This window comes from Bombina bombina, chromosome 10, assembly GCF_027579735.1.
Source record: "Bombina bombina isolate aBomBom1 chromosome 10, aBomBom1.pri, whole genome shotgun sequence".
Taxonomy (NCBI): Eukaryota; Metazoa; Chordata; class Amphibia; order Anura; family Bombinatoridae; genus Bombina; species Bombina bombina.
In genome coordinates, this window is record NC_069508.1 from 32,674,481 (window position 1) to 32,694,137 (window position 19,657).

The 19,657-nt window shown below is 37.9% G+C and overlaps 1 protein-coding gene across 1 annotated transcript in view; it reads left to right on the forward strand.

The window, feature by feature from the left end:
* Window positions 1-19,657, forward strand: part of SOAT1 (sterol O-acyltransferase 1) — a 71,102-nt gene that overhangs the window by 32,415 nt on the left and 19,030 nt on the right. The window contains exons 6-13 of the mRNA XM_053693929.1: window positions 1,916-2,023; window positions 5,797-6,079; window positions 6,203-6,281; window positions 7,980-8,061; window positions 8,181-8,226; window positions 13,701-13,830; window positions 13,936-14,033; window positions 15,705-15,803. Coding sequence (XP_053549904.1) covers window positions 1,916-2,023; window positions 5,797-6,079; window positions 6,203-6,281; window positions 7,980-8,061; window positions 8,181-8,226; window positions 13,701-13,830; window positions 13,936-14,033; window positions 15,705-15,803 — 925 coding nt within the window. The remainder of the gene's footprint in view (window positions 1-1,915; window positions 2,024-5,796; window positions 6,080-6,202; window positions 6,282-7,979; window positions 8,062-8,180; window positions 8,227-13,700; window positions 13,831-13,935; window positions 14,034-15,704; window positions 15,804-19,657) is intronic.

Here is a 19,657-nt window from a genome sequence, read left to right on the forward strand (position 1 = left end):
GTCTGCAGCGCTATATGCAGCAGTTTTGCAAGCAAGAGCACTAGATTGCAGCACTGTTTCAGACATGTGCACACTACCTATATAGATATCTCCTCAACAAAGACTAACATGAGAATGGAGCAAATTTGATAATAGAAGTAAATTGGAAACGTTTTTTAAAATTATAGAATTGTAAAATTCTCTATCTGAATCATGATAGAAAAAAAAATGGGATTCATGTCCCTTTAAGGCATCTATACATTTTACAATCACATCATAATACATTTTAACCCTTTCCTGCCGGGGTTAAAGTGTCTACATCGGAACAACTGTTCCGATGTAACAAAAAATTAAATTGTTGCAATCGTGCAAGTGATCACGAGATTTCAATGATGGGATCGCGTCAGGGGGCGTCCTTATGATGCTAGGCACGCCCTCCAAGACCGCGATCCCATCAGGGAAGTGCCAGTGGCTTCAAGAAAGCCACCAAGTTAGGACGTTGTATTCCGTCCATCGGCGTTAAAGCCCAGAAAAATTCGGACAGAATACAATGCAGTAACGGCGTCAAAAGGGTAATTTAAGCTATTGGTTCCATAGTAAAGTTTAATTAAAAAGCAAAAAAACAGCAAATCCTTAAACTTTGGTTTTATAGATTTAGGTTTTTCTTTTCAATTAGAAATATACCTAGATATACAGGAAGTGATGTTTAGCTCTACCCTAGACGGAACCAGATGGCGTTGCTGAGCTGATATATACACACGGTTTACACTAGTAATGGTTAACCAAGAAACCAGAGGGCACATCCCCAAATACCCCTCTAGAGGGACCCCACAACCTTTGTCTAAATCTGCTCCTATACCAATGAAGATTTTGAAGATACATATTGCTGCTAGAGAAGTGTTTAACTATACAAAACCTGGTTTAATAACCACTGTAAGCATATTTTTTATTTAAAGGGACAGTCAACACTAAAATTTGTTGTTCAAAAAGATAGATAATGCCTTTACTACCCATTCCCCAGCTTTGCACAACTGACATTGTTATATTAATATACTTTATAACATTTAAACCTCTAAATATCTGCCTGTTTCTAAGCCACTACAGACAGCCTCTTATCACATGCTCTTTTATTTGCTTTTCCCAACTGCTAATTCATGTGGGCCATATAGATAACATTGTGCTCACGCCCGTGAGTTGTGCAAAACACAGCACTAATTGGCTAAAATGCAAGTCAATAGATAATAAATAGTCATAGTCATATGATCAGTGGCTGTCAGAAGATGCTTAGATACAAGGTAATCACAGAGGTATAAAAAGTACATTAATATAACAGTGCTGGTTATGCAAAACTGGGGAATGGGTAATAAAGGGATTATCTATCTTTTTTAAAACAATAACAATTCTATTGTAGACTGTACCTTTTTTTTTTTTTAAATACAAAAATAAAAAACTTGCTGGGGGTAAAGTAATATCTTTTTTAATGGTAACTTGAATAAATAGAGCTGTGTTAAATGGACAGTGATCACTTTGAGATTCTATTATGTGTCCCTAATTGGCCTTAGTAGAGGTTATCAGATGATTTAAAAAAAAAAAAATCAAAACCATGCAACTTTAGCAGACAAAATGAGTTGTCTGGCTACACCAGTAACAAGTCCTGATTAGCTCTTCCAAATAACTAGTGGTGTGTTCAGTCAAAAAACTGAAGCAAACTTATTAATATACATTCTCTCCACCCCACTTGCCTAGTATACTAGCGGGGAAGTTATGTAATTATAAAGCGCTAAAATTGCTTTAATATGGTGTAGACGTTACACACAGTGTCCTCTAATGGATACCTTTGTCTTTTGTCCACTTATACAAAACCTGGAAAAAAAACTAGCAATCATGATTGCCATAACAATAACCTCTTATTAATCACATTGTCTTATTTTTACAGTGAGCTGTTTGAGGTGAATCACATCCGTACGATCTACCACATGTTTATTGCGCTCCTCATACTATTTGCCCTCAGCACTCTGGTAGTGGACGGGCTTGACCAGGGCAGGTAAGACGTGTTCCTATAGCCAACACACTCCTCTGTAGGGAAGTGTCCCTATAGCCAACCAACTCCTCTGTAGGGAAGCGTCCCTATAGCCAACGCACTCCTCTGTAGGGAAGTGTATAAGTGACGGCTACTGCAGAGGTACAAAGTGCAAGTTATTCAGTTATTGCACTTTCAGAAATGTAAAAGTTCTGGGAAAATTTTTTTTTTTAATCTGTTAATTTTCAGAGCCTCTCCTCATTAAAGCAATTTGATACCCAAATGTTTAAACACTTGAAAGTGATGCAGCATAGCAGTAAAAAGCTGACTAGAAAATATCACTTGAACATCTCTATGTAAAAAAGAAAGATATTTTAAGTCCCAGGACTAGCATCCTGATTGGCTGCTTTAACTCCCTTTACAATAGGATGTGGCTACTGAGACCATTTTGAGGTAAAATATCTTCCTTTTTTACATAGTGATGTTAAAGTGACACTGAACCCAATTTGTTTCTTTTTTGATTCAGATAGCGCATGCGATTTTAAACAACTTTCTAATTTACTCCTATTATCAAAATTTCTTTGTTCTCTTGCTATCTTTATTTGAAAAAGAAGGCATCTAAGCTTTTTTTTTTTGGTTCAGAACTCTGGAAAGTACTTTTTTATTGGTGGATAAATATTTCCACCAATCAGCAAGAACAACTTAGGTTGTTCACCAATAATGGGCCGGCATCTAAACTTACATTCTTGCATTTCAAATAAAGATACCAAGAGAATGAAGAAAATGTGATAATAGGAGTAAATTAGAAAGTTGCTTAAAATTGCTGCTCTATCTGAATCACAAAAGAAAAACATTGGGTTCAGTGTCCCTTTAAGGTGATATTTTCAAGTCCCATTTTTAACAGCTGTGCTGCATCACTTTAAAGTTCTTCAACATTTGGGTATCATGTCCCTTTTAAATAACGATTCTCTTAAATATTAAACTTGTGGAGATGTCTTTTATCCGTGAATGCGCATTGTATATTTATGCACAACTGATACGCAAATATCCTGCAAGATTGACATTGATTTTTTTTTTATTGCTCTTTTATAAACATGGCTTTTTTCAACTTTAATAGCAAGCCTTTAAAGGGATATGGAAATTGGAAACTTTGTTTTCTCTTAAAAATAATGCTTACATAAGTGTTAAAATATAAAAAACAAATCTGTGCCAAGAAGAGCAATTTTCTGCATCTTGTGACTTCATCTGGCTAAGCTTACATGAATGATGTGTTAAACAATTTGTATAGGTCATGGTGCTGTGAAATTGGTAGGATCTTTATCATAAATCAGATGGGCGGTTATTGGGGTCAGTCAGCCTTTCAAGTGTGTGTATTGTGTATTTTGTGTGTGTGTGTATTGTGTGTTTCTGTCTGTGTGTGTGTTTCTGTCTGTGTCTGTGTGTGTGTGTATTGTGTGTGTGTGTTTTATAATGTGTGTTATGGTGTCACATCACTTTCCTTAGGGAATCACGCAGGAATTAGAGCGGGTGGGGTACACAATAGGATGCTACATTGTTTAGAAGGACAGTAAAGTTAAAGGAGAATAAAACCCCAATTTTTTTTCTTTTATGATTCAGATAGATCCCTGGTTTTCAAACCTGTCCTCCGGCCTCCCTAACAAACCAGATTTTCAGGATTACTTTGGGATGAGCGCAGGTTGATAACCATGTTTACTAACCAGTTGTGTTCTAGTTCAGATATCCTAAAAATCTCACCTGTTAGGGAGGCCTAGGAGCAGGTTTAAAAATCTTTGAGAGAGAACATACAGTTTTAATCTACTTTCCAATTAACTTCTATAATTTATTTTGTTATTCTTTGTTGAAAAGCAGAGATATAAGCTCAGGAGTGTGCACGTATCTTTAAACGAAGATACCAAGAGACCGACAAAAAAAATAATAGGAGTAAATTAGAAAGTCGCTTAATTCATGTTCTATCCGAATCGTGAAAGAAAACATTTGGGTTTCGTATCCCTTTAAGTTAACAATCTATGAGTGGCATACAGGTGCGTGGACCTATGCCCTGGCGCGGGCAAACTGTTGCCTTGACTGCATTCCAATAAAGCAAGGATAGTGCTACATAACCATAAATCCTGTTTTTCAAACTGAGCACAACCTTGAGTTTTTTTTGTTTTTTTTTATGTTGCTTTGCTGCCCTTGAAATTCCAATCCTTGGACATAGGCTCAATAAAGTCACAAGCGTTATGATAGTGTTGCTATTATTAGCATGAAATGCCTTGATTTGTACGCTTAAAGGGACAGTCTAGTCAACATTAAACTTTCATGATTCAGTTAGGGCATGCAATTTTAAACAACTTTCCAATTTACATTTATCATCAAATTGGCTTTGTTCTTTTGGTATCCTTTGTTGAATGCTAAACCTAGGTAGGCTCATGCTAATTTCTAAGCCCTTGAAGGCCGCCTCTTATCTCAGTGCATTTTGACTGTTTTCATAGCTAGACACTGCTATTTCATATGTGCCATATAGATAACATTGTGTTCACTCCCGTGGAGTTACTTTTGAGAGGGCACTGATTGACTAAAATGCAAGTCTGTCAAAAGAACTGATATAAGGGGGCAGTCTGCAGAGGATTAGATACAAGGTAATCACAGAGGTAAAAAGTGTATTAATATAACTGTGTTGGTTGTGCAAAACTGGGGAATGGGTAATAAAAGGATTATCTATCTTTTTAAACATGACAAATTCTAGAGTTGACTGTCCCTTTTTAAATGTAACCATGTCTTCAACTAATTTTGTTTCCGAAAGGATCTTAACCCGTAACACACACACACACACACACACACACACACACTGAGCTGCATGAAGCTCCAGCAGTATCGACTGTTAAGTTACAGCCAAGAGCTGGAGTTTCTGAGCTCATGTCATCTGTCTTCATATGGAACCGGAGCACAATTGGTGCTCCAGTTCCAAATGACGGTAGAAGCCTGATCGTTACAGCCGATGACACTGTGGTGTCAGAAGTGTGGTGCATAGCTGCAATTAGCGGCCTTTTAATTACCAAAAACCAAGGGAAAAGTCATGTTTGCTATTTCTGGGAAATCCCAGAGAAGCTTTTACTATCATTTGTGCTATGATTGCACAAGCGGTATGTAAATTTCAGTGAGAAACACAAAAATTGTGAAAAAGTTAAAAACATTTTATACATCGTAATTGGCTGTAAAATGGTGGAAAAAATAGGCCTAGATCAATACTTTAGGTTGACTACTTTAAAAATAATAATAATAAAAAAAAATATATATATATATATATATATATATATATATATATATATATATATATATATAGTGTTTTGACAGGTAAATAAAATTAAAATAAAATTAAAAAAAGGCTCTATTTCTGTTTAAATAGAGTGATTGTGAAAATGCTAAAAATTCTCTGATATTTTGGGCAAGTTCTTTGCTGAAATTCCCAGTAGTGAAGGGGTTAAAACAGCCAGAGGCGAGTGCGCTATTTATGGTGACCAGAAATAAGAAAGGAGGATATAATAGTGCGTACACTACAGATAAAAAAAGGGGGGGTCCTTAGCTAACGATCGCAGGAGGGGGTTCATGGTACATTGCGGTGGTTAAGGGGTTAAATCTCCAACCATATATAGGGTGGCCACCTCGGCCATGTTTTCCTGGACACTTATGAGTTACACATGCTGTACGGTGTGCAGAACCCAAACCATATAATAATGAACAACTGTGGAATATCCTTACTTTTTTTCCCCCCTTCATCCCTACTTTTATGTTTGCAGGTTTGTTTTGGAGTTTGATCTTTTGGTTTACGCCTTCGGTAAAATTCCTATTGTGGTTTCCACATGGCTGTGTATGTTCCTGAGTGCACTGATCATTCCATATGCCCTCTTCCATCTGTGGGCTCGAGGCTTTAAGTCATCTTCTCATCGGAACCTTCGATCTCTTTTCTTTGGGTCTTTGTATTTAATATTTCAGATATTGGGCCTTGGGTTCTGCCCAGCATACATAGTACTGGAGCACAGTTTGCCACCAGCGTCTCGATTCATCGTTATCTTGGAACAGGTGACTTAAATATTTTAGTATTAGTTTTATTTTATTTTTTATTGTTATTATAATCATTAGTAGTATAATTAATTTACATTTAATTTAAAGCTAACACCATTGTGTGTGTGTGTATATTTCTAGGTGCGGCTTATGATGAAGACCCATTCGTTTATTAGAGAGAATGCACCTCGGGTGTTTTCTTCCACAAAAGAGAGATCTTGTGAGTATTTTTTTATACTACTTTTTTTTTTGTTCTAATATAAAATATATGTGTGTGTATGTATATGTGTGTGTGTACAGTATATGTGTGTGTGTGTGTATATATATATATATATATAGTGTGTGTGTATATATGTGTGTATATATGTATATGTATATGTGTGTATATATATATATATATATATATATATATATATATATATATATATATATATATATATATATATATATATATATATATATATATATATATATATATATATATATATATATAGTCAAAATTAAACTTTTGTGATTCAGATAGGGCATGTCATTTTTAAACGGCTTTCCAATTTACTTTTATCATCAAATTTGATTTGTTCTCTTGGTATTTGTTGAATATTAAACCTAGGTAGGCTCATATGCTAATTTCTAAACCCTTGAAGGCCAACTAGACAATGCAAATTCATGGGTGCAATATAGATAACACTCTGCTCACTTCTGTGAAGTTATTTGAGTCATCCCTAATTGGCTGAAATGTAAGTTTGTAAAAAGCACTGAGATAAGGGGCAGTCTGCAGAGGCTAGATACAAGGTATTCACAGAGGTAAAAAGTGTATTAGTATAACGATGTTGGTTATGCAAAACTGGGGAATGGACATCAGAAGGTCACACTTTTTGGCTGACTAGCTATACCAGTGATTTGCAACCTTTTTTTTTGCCATGGCGCACTTTTTTACATTAAAAAAATCCTGTGGCACACCACCATCCCAACATTTTACAAAATGACACATTGTAGCCTAATACAGGGTATATATATATATATACAGTGTGTATGTGTATGTGTGTGTATGTGTATATATATATATATATATATACATACATACATACATACATACATACATACATACATACACACTGTACTGTGCTGCCATGCCTCCTACAAACTATACATGACATATTGACATTCATTCACAAACAATCATAATGATTATCTGTGAATGAATGTCAATGTCATGGTTGTAAATGATGCCTGATGAGCCTGTCGCATACCTCCCAATATTTAAAAATTTGAAAGAGGGACACCCCCGCACTGTTGTCGGTCTGCCGCGGCACACCTGAGGATCTCTCACGGCACACTGGTTGAAAAACACTGAGCTATACTATATAACTTTTGTATTTTTACTTTACCAATACATTTTTGGTTATATAGCACATTAGCGGTGTGCATTACTCTGTGGCTTTTGGGATATTTTTGGGTGGAGTAATCCACCGCTGCATACAAACTCCGGATCAGTACAGACTGAACTTTTGGAGTAACGCACTCCTGTAATGTGCAGCTGATATACCTGAAGCCACGGCGTGTGATACAAATAAAGGGATTATCAAATCTATATCTTTTTTTTTTTAAAGTAGACTATCCCTTTAAAAGAACATTTTGTACTCGCACCTCATTAAATTGACATACGATTGTGGTAAAGTGTATCATTTTTGTATGAGTGCTTGGCTCAAACCATTTTGGAGGTGAAACACATAGTGCATTAATAAAATCCTTTAACATATTGGCGCATTTTGTTTGTACACTTTTTTTATGTTGGGGTTAAATACCCCTATGCTAAGGTAGCACTGTGTGCTGATTGTTTATTTACTTAAACCGTTTTATCTGAACATTTCACCTGTGTGCAAGAGGTTATCTGAATACTTGTTGTATTATATTTCAGCGGCTGTCCCTGTACCTCAGGTTACACAATACCTGTACTTCCTGTTCGCTCCTACATTGATCTACAGAGATAGTTATCCAAGGTAAGAATGACGGTTACATCTTATGTACGAATACAGCACAGTCAACATCTAACTGGCCTGGGACAACTGTAGTACGGCTCATTTTATATCTATCACTTTTTTTTTTTTTGTCTTTTAAGAAATCCAGCTATACGATGGGGCTACGTGATTACACAGTTTGCTCAGGTAAGTGATCTTTGAATTATGAAATCATTATACTTTTTTGTTTGTTTGTTTTCTATCAAATACATCTTCATGAACCAATGCATTTGTATTTAAATCATTTGCTATCTGTGTTTTTTTTACTCTTCTGTGCCTTGTCTCTGTCCACCAATATAACTGTGAGTGATTTGTGTATCACCTAGAGAACAATCACACAGACTTGCACTTTCTGTGCAAAATAAACTGCTTTAGCCTAAAGGGACAGTCTACACCAGAATTTGTATTGTTTTAAAAGATAGATAATCCCTTTATTACCCATTCCCCAGTTTTGCATAACCAACACTGTTATATTAATATACTTTTTACCTCTGTGATTACCTCGTATCTAAACCTCTGCAAACTGCTCCTTTATTTCAGTTCTTTTGACAGACTTGCAGTTTTGCCAATCAGTGCCTGCTCCCAGATAACTTCACGTGCATGAGCACAGTGTTATCTATATGAAACACATGAACTAACACCCTCTAGTGGGGCAAAACTGTTAAAATGCATTCTGAAAAGAGGTGACCTTCAAGGTCTAAGAAATTAGCATATGAACCTCCTAGGTTAAGCTTTCAACTAAGAATACCAAGAGAACAAAGCAAAGTTGGTGATAAAAGTAAATTGGAAAATTGTTTAAAATGACATGCCCTATCTGAATCCTGAAAGTTTATTTTGGCCTAGACTGTCCCTTTAAGTGATGGTAAATCCAAGAGTAAAAAAAAAAAAAAAAAGCTTGTATTTGCCATCACTAAAATAAACTAGATTTTTAGTTACGAGTTTGTAGAGGGGAAAAAAAAAAGAGGGTCAGAGCCTCTGGCCGCCCATGGCACAGCACTCTTCTCTCAATGAGTAGACGATTCCACCTCTACTGGGAGTGTAATTTCTTCTGCTGGTTATGTTTACACAGCTTTTCTGTATTAAATCTTAACATCCCTCTTGACAATCCCAATACCTCCTCTGCAATACAACTTCTTCAACTGACTTCCTCTTTCGGCCTGTCACAATGGACTGACTCTCCCACTCACAAAGATGGTCATTCCCTTGATCTGATTTTCACCTATCGATGCACTCTTTCAAATTTAACAAACTCCCCTTTTCCTCTCTCTGACCATCATCTCCTAACTTGCAACATCACTTCCCTACCTACAACTCCCCCTCCCTCTACCCCTCACACCAAACTTCACAGAAGCACTAAGTCACTAGATCTGCATCAGCTCGCTAGCTCTCTCAAACCTCTCCTCTCATCCATCACCTCCTTTTCCTGCCCTGACCAATCTATCTGCCAGTATAATTCCACCCTTACATCGGTCATTGACACTCTGGCCCCTCCAACCTTAGCTCAGAAACCACACTCTCATCCTCAGCCCTGGCATACTCCTCTGACACGATACCTACGCAGATGCTCCCGTACTGCTGAGCGACATTGGAGGAAATCTCGGAGTTCAGCTGACTTTCTTCACTACAAGTTCATCCTGAACTCCTACTATTCTGCCCTTAATCTTTATAAGCAACAATATTTTTCTAATCTCATCTCTACTCTTTCCTCTAACCCTAACCGTCTGTTCAACACTCTTCTCCGCCCACCCCCACCTCCTAACACAACCTCTCTCTCAGCTCAAGATTTTGCAAGCCACTTCAACAACAAAATTGACTCCATCAGAAGTGAAATCAGCTCTCAACATACTTCCAATCTCCCACCCCCTCAAAAGCTCACGATCACCCAAAACCCAGATATCCAAAAATGCAGCTCTTTTGCCCCTGTTAATGCGGATGAAGTTTCTGCCCTTATACTGTCCTCACACCTCACTACCTGTCCCCTCGACCCCATCCCCTCACAGCTACTCCCCTCCCTCTCTTCTACCCTCACCCCAATACTCACACACATTTTCAACCTCTCCCTCAGCACTGGTATATTTCCCTCATCTCTAAAGCATGCACTGGTCACACCTATCCTCAAAAAAACCTTCCCTTGATCCAACCTCCCCTATCAATTACCGCCCTATTTCCCTACTCCCTCTTGCCTCAAAGCTCCTCGAAAAGCTAGTTTACGCACGTCTATCCCATTTCCTTACACTAAACTCTCTTCTTGACCCACTGCAATTTGGATTTCGTTCCCATCACTCTACAGAGACAGCAATTGCCAAGGTTACCAATGACCTACTTACAGCAAAATCCAAAGGCCACTTCTCTCTGCTTATCCTCCTTGACCTGTCTGCAGCCTTTGACACTGTTGACCACCCTCTTCTGCTCCAAACCCTCCAATCCTTCGGCATCTGTGACACAGCTCTCTTGTGGTTCTCTTCCTATCTGACTAACCGTACATTTAGTGTAGCCTTCTCCGGAGCATCCTCTGCCCCGTTACCACTTTCTGTTGGGGTACCTCAAGGCTCTGTCCTTGGTCCCCTTCTCTTCTCAATCTACACGTCGTCACTAGGTTCCTTAATAAAGTCCCATGGGTTTCAATACCATTTGTATGCCGATGAAACCCAAATCTACCTCTCTGCACCAGACCTACCTCCTTCCTTACTAACCCGTGTCAGTAACTGTCTTTCTCATATCTCATCTTGGATGTCCTCTCACTACCTTAAGCTAAATCTCTCCAAAACTGAACTCCTTATTTTTTCCCTCTTCTTCCAATGTCTCCACCCCCAAAATTTCTATAACTGTTGATAATTCCATCATTACCCCTACCCCGCACGCCCAATGTCTTGCGGTCACACTTGACTCAGATCTTTCCTTCACTCCTCACATCCAGTCCTTGGCTAAAGCCTGCAGCTTCCACCTTAAAAACATTGCTAAAATTAGACATTTCCTTACACAAGATACAACCAAGATTTTAATCCACTCTCTCAACCTTTCCCGCCTCGACTACTGCAATTCCGTCCTCTCTGGTCTACCTAGCTGCCGCATAGCTCCTTTACAATCTATTATGAATGCCTCTGCCAGACTCATCTTCCTTACTCGTCGCTCTTCATCTGCTGCACCTCTCTGTCAATCCCTTCACTTGGTTCCTCTTGCCTCTAGGATTAAACATAAAATCCTCACCCTGACATATAAAGCTCTCAACTGCACTGCTCCCCCCTACATCTCAGAACTTGTCTCTAGATACTCTCCCTCCCGTCCCCTTCACTCAGCTCAGGATCTCCTCCTCTCCTCTTGTTACTTCCTCACATTCCCGTTTACAGGACTTCTCCAGACTGGCCCCCATCTTGTGGAATTCCCTGCCTCGCTCCATAAGACTCTCCCCTAGTTTTTAACAGCTTCAAGCACTCCTTAAAAACTCTACTATTCAGGGATGCATAGAACCAACACTAACCTTTCCTAACGCCATTGCTTTCCCCTTGAACCCCTTAGATTGTAAGCCTATGGGCCCAGCTGTTTACAGATCGCTTCATAAGAGCCGACTACAACAGTGAAACTCTCTCGGCAGGGCCCTCTACCCACTTGACCCCTACAAAAGCTATCCTGTACACTGACTATGTTTACAGCGCTGCAGAATCTGTTGGCGCTCTACAAATACCTGATAATAATAATTCAATACTTGAGCATAGAAACTTTCAGCATATGTAGGGATAACACTGACAAAATCAGCTATTTCAAAATGCAGATATAAAGGTAAAGGAGCCATTCGTAAGCAACTTAATACATTCCAGTAGGTAAAAATGGATCATTTTGAACCAATTAAAGGGATGAAAATATAGGATACACTGTCCCTTTTTTAAAGGGACATGAAACCCAACATTTTTCTTTCATGATTTATGTAGAACATACAACTGTCCAGTTTACCTCTATTATTAAATTTGCTTCATTCTCTTTGTATGCTTTGTTGAAGGAGCAGCAATGCACTACAGGTTTCTAACTGAACAAACTGGGTGAGCCAATGACAATCGGGGTATATGTATGTATGTATATGTGTGTATGTATATATATATATAATCTCCTAACACGGAAAGGGACTGCACTCTCATACGGGACCGGGGTACACATCCCATGACCCTGTAATATGCTCAGCCCTGGGTGCTCACGGGCACTCACAGGAAGCTGTGCTGTCCCCAGAGTCACAGGCAGTTAACCCCAGACAGGTCTGGGTGCAAGAACCATAGGGAAAATTGCAAAACAAATTATTACAACACACAGAGAAAGTCCAGCACTCACAAGCTCTCAGCTAAGATTTAAAAGCAAAAATGGAAAGGTTAGTTACCGCATTTGTCCAAATAGGACAAGCCCAGGTACCACATCAAGGTCCTTTCCAATACCTGGAACCCTAAAACAGCCACACAATGCAAGCTCTCAAATCCAAACAAACTGGGAACAAGGGAAGGGTGCACAGGCTTATGTAATCACCCTAGACATATACAAAACACGGAAGGGGACTGCACTCTCATACCGGACCGGGTACACATCCCATTACCCTGTAACATGCTCAGCCCTGGGTGCTCACGGGCACTCACAGGAAGCTGTGGTTAACTGCCTGTGACTCTGGGGACAGCTCAGCATCCTGTGAGTGCCCATGAGCACCCAGGGCTGAGCATGTTACAGGGTCATGGGATGTGTACCCGGTCCGGTATATGAGTGCAGTCCCCTTCCGTGTTTTGTATATGTCTAGGGTGATTACATAAGCCTGTGCACCCTTCCCTTGTTCCCAGTTTGTTTGGATTTGAGAGCTTGCATTGTGTGGCTGTTTTAGGGTCCCAGGTATTGGAAAGGACCTTGATGTGGTACCTGGGCTTGTCCCATGTGGCCAAATGTGGTAACTAACCTTTCCATTTTTGCTTTCAAATCTTAGCTGAGATCTTGTAAGTGAGTGCTGGACTTTCTCTGTGTGTATATGTATATATGTGTGTGTGTGTGTGTGTATGTATGTATGTATGTATGTGTATGTGTGTGTATATATATATGTATATGTATATATATATATATATATATCTCTATATATCTATATATCTATATATATATATATATATATATATATCTCTATCTATATCTATATATATATATATATATATCTATATATATATATATCTATATATCTATATATATATATATATATATATATATCTCTATCTATATCTATATATATATATATCTCTATCTCTATCTCTCTATCTATCTATATATCTATCTATATATATATATATATGCCAATCAGCAGCTAGAACCTAGGTTCTTTGCTGCTCCTAAACTTTCCTAGATTAACCTTTAGCAATGGATACCGATAGAAGGAAGAAAATTAAATAGAAGTAAATTGGAAAGTTGTTTAAAATTGTATGCTCTGTCTGAATCATGAATGTCTAATTATGACTTTACTGTTCCTTTAAGGAAGCATGGACCAATTCAATTAGAGCCTTACAAGAAAACGAATGCAGTGTTTTGATCCTGTGCAGATCTAGCTGATGGTTAGTTTTTCTCAGGGTAGAGGAAACAATGTGTAAGAGGGTTTTTCTGTTTTGTTCTTACAGGTTCTTGGCTGCCTCTTTTACGCATACTACGTGTTTGTCCGCCTCTGTATCCCTCTGTTCCACAACATTAGCCAGGAGCCGTTCAGCTTAAGAGTTTTGGTACTTTGTATTTTCAACTCCATTCTCCCAGGTAATATCTACTTAAACTCTGTGAGCTTTTAAAAGTCAATAGAGCTTTGAAGTTTAGAGTAATTGTTGGACATCATTATTTAATATTGTTTCTTGTTTTGTTCAGGTGTACTTATTCTGTTCCTGGCGTTCTTTGCGTTCTTACATTGCTGGCTCAATGCCTTTGCAGAGATGCTGCGTTTTGCAGACCGGATGTTTTACAAGGTAACAAGACCAGTTATAGCCGCTAACTATCTCTGTATCCTTGACTGAACTGTGTGCTGTGTCTGTGGTGTAAACAAAGGGACATAGTGTCCGATATTTTGGTTAAAAGCAGCATTGTCCAGCTTAATGTCCAGAGAATACATTTATTTAATTTGTCTGCCCTGTCTGGGTGGGACATTTATATGCGTGTCCCTTGTGCAAGCATGTACTTTGTCTCATAACTTTGTACTTGTAAAGTTGTGGGTTTATTTTTTTTGTATATCTTTACATTTGTCCACTGACATTGCAAATAACACAGAATGACATTGCAGTCTCTTTTAAACAGTTTAAGGGACATTTATATAGCAAAATGTACAGGATTTTACTCGGTAGAATGTGTAATGTTTAAACAAAGTTGCAAACTAAATAGTGCAAAAACAACCTCAACGGGGTCAAACACAAAAATAAAGTACAATCATTGCTGCTTCCAAGCTGAAGTGGGGCTGTGGTTGCCAATTGGATACTCAGCTGTTTCCTTAGTGGGACTATATATATCTATATCTATATATCTCGTTATACACAGATTTCCAGGGTGAGCAGCACAAAAAAATACAATCTCTAATCAATTAGAGCCTGTCATTTTGGTACTACAACATCCCTTTAAGTTAAACACTTTGAGATGGTAATATAAATTGTGAATATATATATATAAAAAACTTTGCAATATACTTTAATTTTTTATGTTGTCCCCTTTTCCTGTAATTCCATTATGAAAGTTTGAGCTTTTTAGCTCCTGTTAGAAATGGCACCGCAGAACACTGTTATATTCCACACAGCCATTGGCTGCACACTCTAGTGATCTATTTATAACTGTCCCTAATTGGCCACAGCAGAGAAGGTAACCTAAGTTACAACATGGCAGCTCCCATTGTTTTATAGACACTAAAACTTTACACTATTTTTGCCACTATTGAAACAACTGATTCTCAGCCTAATCTTTTCTTTAAAGGGACATTAAACACTAAATATGCTAGATATAATGAAGCATTCATAGTGCTGATATTGTCACTGTACCACCTCTGGTACCAGTGTAAGGATCATTGAAAAGCTGCTGATTGTGTATGTGCGCAATGTATACGTAGTGCATGCTGACTATTCATCAGCGCTCTATGCTCTGGGATGGTGACCCTAGCATGTAAAAGATGCAGTAGTGTAGTTAAATCTGCAACCTCATAAAGCGATCCTGTAACCTTTTATGCCTATTTTGTTCATGACCAGTAGAAACTACACAACAAAAGAATATTACAAATGGGCATAGAAAGATTAAGAAGAAAACGCTTTCTTATAGCATTTTATTATTTCACTATTGTTTGGTTATAAGTCTGTTTTTTAACTTCTGCAAATGACTTAAGCGCATAGTAAAAATCAGCTCCAGAGCAGTTGGCTGAACACATCTGGTGAACGAATAACAAGAGACGTATATGTGTGTGTGTGTGTGTAGCTACCAATCAGCAGCTAGCGCCCAGTAGTGCATTGTAGGTTTGCTTTTCAAATGGAAAAGTCTCTTTAAATTGCCTGTTCTGTCTATTAATTCCTTAATATTAATGTTGTGTCCTTTTTTTTTTTTTCTTCTTTGTGTAAACTGCTAATTCCTTTGTGACTGTAACTAATATTCACCTTTTACAATATCAGGACTGGTGGAATTCAACATCTTTTTCCAACTATTACCGAACCTGGAACGTTGTGGTACACGACTGGCTTTACTACTACGCTTACCGGGACTTCCTCTGGGTGAGCAAAAATCCGTATAGATTTAGTGTTGTGCTTCTAAATACTCATTTTATTCCAAAGCTACATGGTGAGATTTGTTTTTTCAAGTCTTATTAGTGTGATTGTATTTCCTGCTGTAAAATAGCACGCTTTGGGGTCCGGTTATTAAAGTGAATGTACATTTTTACGAATGAAAGCCCTGTTTTTAAAAATACTATTAAAAACAGGGGCACTTTCATTCGTGAAAGTTTACATTGCAGCTGTTTTTTAAAAAATACCTTTTTATTCCTTGCAAGCTTGGAACACCGGAGCAGCGATTCCCGCGCCCCCTAGGTCGTCTCTTCTTGCGTCAGAAATGACGAATCCGGCTTCCTCCAATCACGGCGCGGACTCAGGAAATGTTTGCTCTGGTGGGGGAAGCCATTAATGGAAGAAGCCGGATTTGTCATTTCTGACGTAAGAAGAGATGACCGGGTGGGGGGGGGATGGGGGATCGCTGCTCCAGTGTTCCAAGCTTTCAAGGAATAAAAGTTAAGTATTTTTAAAAAACGGCTGCAATGTAAACTTCATGAATGAAAGTGCCCCTGTTTTTAATAGTATTTTTAAAAACGGGGCTTTCATTCGTGAAAATTTACATTCACTTCAAGCAGTGGATGCTGTTTCGGAGCCCCATTGTTTTAGGTCTGCCTGAAACGGAAGAAGCAGCGGTCATAAGACCGCTACTTCTTAACAAAAGGTGAAGGATTAAAATCATCCCAATCCGATAACATCAGATAATTGACTGCCTCTGCTAATGGCCGATTGGCCGCCAGTGAGCAGGGGGTGGCATTGCACAAGCAGTTCACCAGAAATGCTTGTGCAATGATAAATGCAGACAGCGTGTGCTGTCGGCATTTAGCGAGGTAGAGCGGACATGATTCGCTATAGCGAATCATGTCCGCTCGCCTCTTAATAAATCTACCCCTTTGTCTTGGGATTATTTGTCCGCACCTCTCTGAATATAGTCTATACTACACACTTACAGCTGAGCATTAGAGAAGTCCGTTTTATTTCTGCCTTTACTTGTGATGTTTGAGGAAACGTATGAAGATTTCTCTGGAAGTACGGTGGTTACGTTAATGTGGAGTACAAGTCAAAATGCAGAAATGAAAACTAACAGCCTTCCTTTTTTTTTCTTCTAATTTCATTACCCTATGGATTTCACTTCCACAAATCATCTCCGTAGTTTTATTCCACTTGAATTAATTATGAATTCAGAGGAGTGGTTTTTAGACTGGTTTTGGTATTCAAGAAAGTCTTCAGTATATATGTGTGTATGTGTGTATATATATATATATATATATATATATATATATATATATATATATATATATATATATATATATATATATATATATATATATATATATATATATATATATATTGTGTGTATATGTGTATATATAAATGTGTGTGTGTGTGTGTGTGTATATATATATATATATATATATATATATATATATATATATATATACACACATACACAAAAACAAGAGAGAATGTAGACCCTATTTGTCCAGCACCCAACTATGTCAGGAAAATTATTATTTTAGACAAAGAGAGATTTTTAAGTCAATAATTAACATACTATGTAGACATGCGTGATTTCAGAATTTTTATATGTCATTTGCAGCATTACAACAAATCATAAGCATGACCCCCAAATATCAAGCACAAAGTCCACAACCCGGGTTGTTAGTGGAAATTAGTAAGTTAGTCCGTTAATCTACCGGTATTGGATAAATTCAAATGCCTTCATATGGCATATTTGTAATCCCAAACGTATTGGAAATCAACGTTAATGCAGGAGCCGCACCAAGTCAGCAGTATTAACACAGCAGGTGTAACTTGTATCTTCGCACTCTCCAATGCTAATTTGTAACTTTATCACTTCCAGCAAAAAAATGGCAACTTTTCATACCACATTTAAACTCGCTGTGACAGCTCTGTGTTGCGTGTGGAGACAAAATAAACAAGTACCTGCTTCCTCTGTGTTTTGATAGTCACATATCACGGTGCCATATCTACCTGCTCGTTGCTTCCAACTGTTTCGATACAGACCGGGTTTGGATTCATCACCTTTGCTTTATCCTCCGCAGTTTTTAGGCTCTTTCAGTGCATCCGCACGCCTTAACCTTCAGCGGAGGTATGACTCTCTTGGGGAATCAGCTGTTGGACGGTGCTCAGCTGTTGCACCGCTCCAACCAAACAAACAAGCAGCTACGCGCGTTTCACCCGGATTCCATTCGAATGGAATCCGGGTGAAACGCGCGTAGCTGCTTGTCTGTTTGGTTGGAGCGGTGCAACAGCTGAGCACCGTCCAACAGCTGATTTCCCAAGAGAGTCATACTTCCGCTGAAGGTTAAGGCGTGCGGATGCACTGAAAGAGCCGAAAAACTGCGGAGGATCAAGCAAAGGTGATGAATCCAAACCCGGTCGGTATCGAAACAGTTGGAAGCAACGAGCAGGTAGATATGGCACCGTGATATGTGACTATCAAAACACAGAGGAAGCAGGTACTTGTTTATTTTGTCTCCACACACAACACAGAGCTGTCACAGCGAGTTTAAATGTGGTATGAAAAGTTGCCATTTTTTTGCTGGAAGTGATAAAGTTACAAATTAGCATTGGAGAGTGCGAAGATACAAGTTACACCTGCTGTGTTAATACTGCTGACTTGGTGCGGCTCCTGCATTAACGTTGATTTCCAATACGTTTGGGATTACAAATATGCCATATGAAGGCATTTGAATTTATCCAATACCGGTAGATTAACGGACTAACTTACTAATTTCCACTAACAACCCGGGTTGTGGACTTTGTGCTTGATATTTGGGGGTCATGCTTATGATTTGTTGTAATGCTGCAAATGATATATAAAAATTCTGAAATCACGCATGTCTACATAGTATGTTAATTATTGACTTAAAAATCTCTCTTTGTCTAAAATAATAATTTTCCTGACATAGTTGGGTGCTGGACAAATAGGGTCTACATTCTCTCTTGTTTTTGTATATTAAATCAATACCCTTATCCGTGCACTATACTGGGAAGTGTGTTCCTATACAGGACACACAATATTTTATCTCAGTATATAGAACTGTGAAATTTATTAAACTAGGGGTGCTGATACAATATATATAATATAAATATATATATATATATATATATATATATATATATATTTCTTGCAAAAAGTCAGCATATTCATGTCAGTGTTCTCTAAATACATTATGGCATTATGGAGTAACCTGTTGGGATAGATTTATAAATTGAAATGTTATAAATGTCACTCAAAGGATATTAAACAGCGCTCCTTTGGTAAAGACAAATATGTTAAATTTAAAGTAAGTTTAAAAAGAAAGTTTTAAGAAAAAAAACCCAGCAAATAAATTGCTTGTTTTCTTGAAAAATTAGCACTTATAAATTCTCAGTGTAGCCTCTGCCCCCAGTGTGATAAGAGCAACCTAAAAGTTTTTTTTATTCTGTCCGTTCTGAGCATGAGCACATCTGACTCCCTGTTATCTAATCTATTCACTTGCCTAGAAGTGTTATGACATCAGGCTAAGATAAAACTTCCTGCAAAAGGCAGCCTCCTCCTTGTAGGGCTGTGACAGGAAGCACAAAAGAGTAAAAAAATATATAAAATGTAAAATCCATTTAAATAGATTAATAATACATATTGCAATGATTTCTATTAAGTATAAGCAACTACTTAGTGCTTTGCCCTTTTTTTTTTCTTACAACAATAAAACAGACTTTTTAACGTCCCTATTTAAGCTATCAAAGCACAAATTAATTGCATCATTTATCATAAATTGATTTAATGATAATTT